The 7,988-nt window shown below is 38.4% G+C and overlaps 1 protein-coding gene across 12 annotated transcripts in view; it reads right to left on the minus strand.

Moving 5' to 3' along the window:
* The window catches only part of mecom (MDS1 and EVI1 complex locus), a 165,621-nt gene that overhangs the window by 27,204 nt on the left and 130,429 nt on the right, over positions 1-7,988 (minus strand). For all 12 annotated transcript variants that reach the window (XM_033976731.2, XM_033976736.2, XM_033976732.2 and 9 more), the window contains exon 3: positions 7,581-7,715. In XM_033976731.2, the coding sequence (XP_033832622.1) occupies positions 7,581-7,715 (135 nt within the window). The remainder of the gene's footprint in view (positions 1-7,580; positions 7,716-7,988) is intronic.

Genomic DNA, 7,988 nt, shown 5'->3' on the forward strand with positions numbered 1-7,988 from the left:
GGCACCTACATCATCGAATGGTTTTCAAGTGCGCCGCTGAGAAGCACAAACCTGCAAGATTAACATTACGGTAGCATGCAATAAGCTAGCTAGACTACGTTTCGGAAAATCTGGCCCTCCATCGCTGCTAATTGCATGTAATAGTGTAATCCTGGAATGCCTTTATTGCCCCATAGGCCGTATAATGAGAGCAGCGCTGCAGTTGTGTGGTCAGGCCGCAGCACACGAGCGGGCACGGGAGAATATGATGGGGAATTCCAAACCCGTTCCCCCAGGACTAGCCAGCGCTCACAAACATATACAAACAAAGAGGGCTACAACTTTGAACAGTGTGTCATTGCTAGCACACACACACACACATATAAATGCATACCCTGGCCAAAACGGTGGCTTAAAATACCAGGTTAGCCTTTGGAGATAGCACGCTGACCCTAATAGTTACAAGGTCGGGTTTTATTGTGCTTAGAAAAAGGACTTAATCTGAGTCCGAGTTTACATAAGGCAAATCTACAACAAATACACAAATCTTTGGAGGGCAAAAGAACATAGTGTGGGGTAAGTCAAAGACACACTGTGGAACGTTTTTGGGCGTCGGGTCAAGGTCAATTGTCTAGTACGGCGTTAAACATGGATCTCGCAGTTATTTCATCGGGTCTTTGTAAATAATAGCGGGCTCGCCTCTCCCCAGATCTGACCTGTAACTTGCAGAGATAAGTTAAACGTGATCTTCCACTAGTAACATATTTATTGAGCAAACAGGCAGATCCTCACACTACAAAAGTTACAGAGTACACGTTGCTTCGCATTCAAAATTCTACGTTACCAGCAGAGGGCGCAGAAACTTACCCCATAATCGGTGCAATACATTAATAAACAAAATGATTTCACCTCATATCTGGCAACCTGTCCAATTTCCTTTCTGTTTTGTGGCGCAACGGTGTTAGTTATTTACTTGGCGTTACTTACGAAGGCCAAGTGCACACGCTGAGGCCTTTGATTCTACCTGTTGTGGATCTGAATAGCACAGGGAGGTCATGACCCCAGCCGGAGCGTTACCTTGACACCATTGGTTATAAGCAATGTAAACAAGGTCACACCCGATTGGCCAAGCCCTCCACAGCACACTGCGGCTCATTCCACAGGTATGACACTCACCGATATGCGCTGGTTACGAACTACAAACACATTTAGTTATTTTTTTAAACTTTTTTTTGTAGTATCGTTTATCACCTGATTTGCTTCCTTGATTCAGGTGACAGGTTGTAATCTTTAGAGGAGTCTGATCAAACAAAATATGACTTGAATGTAAAGTACCGTGTAAGTCAAATTCAGGCCAAATAAAACAATAGAACGCAGTATATTTTTGAGCTATTCCAAGCCTGGATAAATGAGGATTATTTTTAAAATCGTAATCAATCAAACCAAAGTCCAAACACACACCTTTTGATTATTATCTCAGTCTTTCTTTGTGCAACATTGTGCAAACTTGTAAAATGCACTTAAAGCCACAGTATGCAACATTTTAGCTGCATTTTTTCATCATTTTGGTTGTTTATTGCTGACAAACTGAGAAAAAGCTAACAAACCTTACTCCTATTTGGCCTGGATGAGGGCCTCCTCCTGTTTGTTTCCATGGAAATGTTGTTCCACGGGCGAAAATATCCCACTGTATGGCAGAAAACATCTCTCCATGATAGATATGTTTTTCATCTCCATAAAGAATGTTCCAAAGTGTGGTTTTAACTTTAAATTTCCATGACGTAATGCAGGTGATGTGACACGTCCAGAAAGTTACATACAAAATTAGATGAAGATAAATCTACAAAATGGATGCCAAATATGAGCTTCTTTCATGCCAACTCTTCCACTTCTGGTGTTTATACAGGGATGGATGAAGTACTGCATTTTGTTACTTAAGTAAAAGTACAGATGCAGAAGTTAAAAAAAGTTACTCAAGTAAAAGTAAAAGTATCATATTTTACTTTTCAGTCCAATTCTGAACGGTAAAGGAGTAGGAAATACAGATACCTGCTCTCAAATATAGTGAAGTAAAAGTAAAAGTATCCACTGTAAAATGTACTCAAGTAAAGTACAAATACTTCAAGATTCTACTTAAGTACAGTTCTTTACTACTTTTATTTTGTTGCCTTTCATTATGTTTAAACAATTAATATTTTCTAGTTTTCAGAATCTGCATCAATTTGGAATAATAGTATTAAATCAGATGCCCTTCCTGGTTTGGCCCATATGGCTTTAACATCCAACTTTCCTATCACTGATCTTTTGTTTTCTGTAACGTTTAGGCTTGTCATTCAAACAGTTGATTAGATTGTTGAAAATGAATTGCTTACATTTACTTCATAATTTGATCTGACATTTGCGGTTAGCTAGCTCCTCAGCGCACATCCTATCTTCCGTACCAGCGCGGTTGTAATACGCTACTTAGCCACTTTATCCCATTTAGACAGCGAGAGTCAATAGCGGTTAGTAGATTAGCGTCGTCTCCGCTGCACTGTCTCATATGAAAAGGTCTCGAGGGCCCTCCCGGATGATGTTAATTACGCGGAATCCATTTTGTTTTCAATTGAACGGGCAGAATGGAGGGTGTCGGAGAGCTAATTGGCGCTAATTATCTCAACGACAAAACACAATGATGATTATGTGGGGATCAGTGCGGCCGCCGTTTAGACCGGGTTTGGAGAGGACGAGCTAACAGTGTGCAGACAATGAGGGAGGTTAAGATCATTCTTGTGTGGTAATGTTGTGGATGGGTTTAAACTGTAAATTGGTTTTCAAGTGGTGCAATTACTACAAAGAGTGAGAAAAAGTACATTCAAGAACTGCATTATTAGAGTATTAGTGCACTTTTGGTCAAATAAAATGCTGATAAAAATTGAAAATGTAATTGTTTTGAGCTGGTGAGTAAATAAAGATAGAATTCAATAAAAACACTGTATTTTGCTAATCGCTAAATGCTTATGCTAGTAACAAGGTGATATAGATACGTGATTTTTCTCATATAGCACTACCATAATCCTACACTAGCATTTATCCTACACGTTTGCATTATCTGATGTTACAGAAGCTACGGTAGCCTCAACAGGACAAACGTCCAATTTCTATTATTAGTTTATACAAGTTCATTTTAGATGATAATTGACTGAAGTTTCTTGTTATAGAAATACATTCAGTAGAGCTATGGTAGCCTCAATAGGACAAACTTCCAATTAAAATAAAATACTAGTTGAAATGGAAAATGTAATTGTTTGGAGCTGGTGCGTAAATAAAGAAAGAATAATAAAAAAAATAAAAATAAAAAAAAAAACACTGTAGAGTATTGCTAATTACTAATTGCTAATGCTAAAAACAAGATGCTATAGACACGTTTTTTTTGTTTTGTTTTTTTCTTATATAGCAACTTTGTCACTAGCAAAACTCTGCACGTTTGCGTTGTTACAAAAGCTACAGTAGCCTCAACAAGAGAAACTTAAAATTTCCAATTAACCGGACAAACTTCCAATTAAAATAAATACTGATTAAAATGGAAAATGTCATTGTTTTGAGCTGGTGCGTACATAAATATAGAATTGCTAATTGCTAATGCTAATAACAAGATGCTATAGGCATGTGATTTTTCTTATATAGCAACTTTATCACTAGCATAATTCTGTATGTTTGCACTGCTTGATGTTACAAAAGCTACGGTAGCCTCGAAAGGACTACTTCAAACTTCCAATTAGTTCCAAGTCTAAAATTGACTTAAGTTTCTTGTTATAAAAATACATTAAGTATAATTGTATAGAAATAGATGTATAGAGCTTATTTTTGCATGTAAGTGTTATGTTAATAGGAAAAAAACTGATTTAAGTAACTACCTAATTTGCATAAACAATTACATAAACACTATATAGCCTATTTAAAATACACACTTCATATATAGCTTTGAATGCATTACAAAACACAAACACTACAAACTAAAATTACCTTTTTTTTACTCCCTCTGGTAACTCATTCATTCCTACCCTCCTCTCTTCTCTTTCCCCCTCCTTCTCCCTCCCTCTCTCTCCTCTTGCAATCGCTCATAAACTTTTACGATAAACAGAACTGGGTCAGAAATAAGGGCTTATATTCTCGCACTAAACCCGCGCTTCGAAAAAAAAAAAAAAAAGTACAGCACAAGTGAACTACGCCGCTCACAACTGGCTCTCCAAATAAATCACCGATAACGCCCGGGGGCCAAAACCAGGATTGGAACTGCGATATTTCTTTCCAATTTCTTACTTCTTAGCTTGATGTTGTGCAGAAGGACGTTTTGGCCCGGGCCGGTGAGATGGTGGGACACAGGGAGAGAGAGGGGAGAAGGGGAGAAGGGGAGAAGGGGGGGGGTATTATGTGTGGTTGGAGAGTAGTAATAAAAGGCGCTAGAAGCAGGTAGCGTGTATTTTAGCTTTTCACATTTGAATGAGGAGCGCGGGGAGTCGTCAGGACCGCAGAAAGCAATCTGGAATAAGTCTATGTGAAAGAGACTTACAGGTGTGCAGTAGTGCTGGGAGTATTTGCGATAAATACACACAATGAGGGCTAAGTGATAGTACTTCGGATCGGTGACATGCCAGTAATAGTAGAAGTAAAGTAGCGTCATAAGATACAGGAAAGTAGCAGTGGTATTATGGTACTTGCTCTGCCATGGAGTAGAAGGGGTAGCTCGTGCACTAGCTACTTCATGTGATAGAAGTAGTAATAGAAGTAGCCTTGCAGTAGTAGTACTCATTGTTTGCAGTAGTTTTAATATGTTTGTGCCCTCAACAGTTGTGTCTTTACATATTTTACTGTATACTTTATTATGAAGCATTGGTACATTAGTTAGTTAGTTCAAAGTAGCGATGCAAGCAGAAGAAGTAGCAGTGGTAGTAGTAGCAGTAGTATTAGTGGTTGTAGTTGTTATTGTAGTAGTAGTAGTTGTGGTAGTTGTAGTAGTAGTGGCGAGGTCTACTTTGTTATGATTGTTGGAGTTGTGGAGTAGCAATAAAAGTAACTCATTAGTAGGAAATACTGCAGTAAAAGTACTCACATCATGTACTCCCAACATTTAAATACTGCCCAAACCATATTTTATTCTATATTGTAAATTCCTGTTCGTTCTTACTTTAGCAGGCCTACATTTTGAGTACTTCTACTACCCTTTACAACAGAATACACAACTTCAAGCCACACCAAGTCTACACACATTTGTAAACTTAATGAAAAAGTAAAAAAGAGGACCCCCCATTCGGGCTCATTCACTGCAGTGCATTGTGGGCCATATCGTCTGTGTGTGTGGACCGGAAGGCTTAAGGACGTGTGCAGTGTTGTGACAGTGTGAATACGAGAGGAACAATCAGCTCATCACAGCCATGTCCGAGCGCTATCCCGGGCTTAGAGCGCCGCCCGAGCAGAACCGAGGCGCTGACAGGGAATCGCACCCACAACCCCCCTCCTCCTCTGTAGCCGCAGTACATATACTGCTACCGCTTTTGCATGTGTTAGTAGGGGTTTTATTATCAGTTTAAAATGTCAAATGTTTTATCAAAATCACTATACATTTGACGCCTTATAAGACCTCAAAATCAGGGTGAAATGCTTTTACTTTTTACTCTGTAGTACATTTTTAAACATAATACTTTGACTTAAGTTTTTTTTTTTTGTGTGTGTGTGATACTTTTACTTCACTAGTTGTTGTTTTTTTTTGCCCTGGTATTTATAGTTTTACTTAAGTAACAAAATCAAATACGTCTTGTAGAGATCAAGTACAGAGGCTATATTGCATGTTTAAATATAATTCTGAAGATCTATACGATATAATTAATATTTTGAGGTTGTTTTAAATAATGTACAAAAACTGTGCAAAAATCGCAGACAGTTTACAAAAATCATTCAAATATTTGTCTCAACTTTTGTCCATAATTTCAATAAAATCTTACTCAGAAGTTTTATTCATTCAAACTACACCAAGCACAAACGCATGCTTCTGTAGAGAGTTTGACTCATTCTTTTTTTGCATTCATTGATTTCAAATAGGGCTTTTAAAGGCTGTTATGTAATATATTTTGAGGTATAATTTTGTTGTTTACAAAAGAAATGAATCATAAATATCACATTTGTTGCATAGTACTTATCGGATGCATGCGTTCACACCTGCACACACCACATCGAAATTGAACCAAACCAGGACTAAAGCAGGACTAAACCAGAATCCAAACCAAAACAAGTGTAAACACAACCTTACTATGTCTAAATATAAGAAGTAAGTAACAAAAAACACACTCGTTGCATAGTACTCATAGGTTGCATGCGTTCAGACCTGCACACACACCACTACCACCACCATCAAAATTAAACTAAACCAGGACTAAACTGGGACTATAACAGGACCGAACCAGGACTAAACCAGGATCCAAACCCAAACAGGCATAAACACAACCTTATTATGTCCAAATATTTCCTTGCAACCACACTACCAATAATGTAATCTTCCATCTCGCTCTTATACCTGAACGATAGGGGCCAGAAAACAACAATTGTATCAAGCAAAGCCAGCACTTTTTTTTTGTTTTTGTTTGTCGCTAGATATCATCAACCACTTCTTCTTCCTAATCTTCGGTGGCCATCTCCTTAAAGACTCAACAGGTACTATCAAGATGGACCACCAGAGCGGGGGTACAAACATTGCTATATACTCGCATCCTTCTCGGGTCAGGCTAGATGCGTCATGCGTTTGTATAGGAGCCAGGTGAAGCGTATTCCCGGCACGTCATCTGGCTGATTTTCTATGTACGAGCGCGCGGAACCATCGGAACGTTTGTGATCTAAGCCTGTGGTCTGCTCGCACAGATCTACCAAAATAAAAGCGATTTGATGTGTGGGAGGGGCTACTTGGGGCGTGAGGGAGGGAGCAGGAGAAGAGGAGGGGAAGGGGTGTCTAATTACTCTAAGATGGGATGGAGAGCGTTGTCAAAGGGAAGTTGGAAGTATTTTAAGTTGTTGTTTTTTTTTTTATTTAATTTTCAAAAAAAAACATGAATGGGGTGTAAAAGTTGAATTGAAATGCGTAGGTTAAGTTTGAGTCAGGTTGAAAATGGTTTGAGGGATTTGATAAATTTGGGATTCTGATGTATTTATTTAATTTTATCATTGTATAAATAAAATGTTGCTCTGTTTTGAAACTTAACAGAGTAGTTTTGTTTCGATTCGCTATAACTCCTCATCAACAAGAGATAACAAGGAGATGTATACTGATACTTATGTTAATTGATACGTGGGTTAAATCCAAGGGAGTGTTACCATTGTCTGCAATACAATGTCAAAACAAATATATCTCCAACACAGAATTATTCTGATAAAAATTAACATTTCGAATTGTGAAATCATTCAATGTGAATTTTTAAATCTGACCTGAATGCATTTTTTCAGTAATTTTGCAAGCTTTTTTTTTTTTTTTTTTTTTGAGAATTGGGATCAAAAATCAACATTTCAAGCACGACCTGAAGATGAGACAACCCAGACTTTTTCTATATATACATTTTTTTTTTTTCTCATCTTACCTGGTCATCTATCTGGCACGCGGTCAGGTTGGGTCGCTCAGACACGGGGGCAAACTTGATGTGCTTCAGCCAGCTCCCGATATCAGGCTTGCTGGCATCCACGCAGAATTTTACATGGCCCGAGCTGTCCAGGATCTGCACCAAAGAGGAGAGAGAAAAGAAGAGAGGAGAAAGAGAAGAAAAAGAAAGAAGGAGAGAGAGAATCAGAGAGGGGAGAGAAGAGTCTTTGATCAGTATCAGTCCAGGTAACTGTGTCCAAACAGTGACTACAGAGCATACCTCCCACTGAGAGTGAACACATGTTTGACACACGCAAGCGGAGGAGGAGGAAAAAAAAACAAAACATTATGATGAGGGTCTATGGCATTTATGGAGATGTACTGGAGACAGAGTGAAAAATGATTAGCA

This window comes from Periophthalmus magnuspinnatus, chromosome 13 (assembly GCF_009829125.3).
Source record: "Periophthalmus magnuspinnatus isolate fPerMag1 chromosome 13, fPerMag1.2.pri, whole genome shotgun sequence".
NCBI lineage: Eukaryota > Metazoa > Chordata > Actinopteri > Gobiiformes > Gobiidae > Periophthalmus > Periophthalmus magnuspinnatus.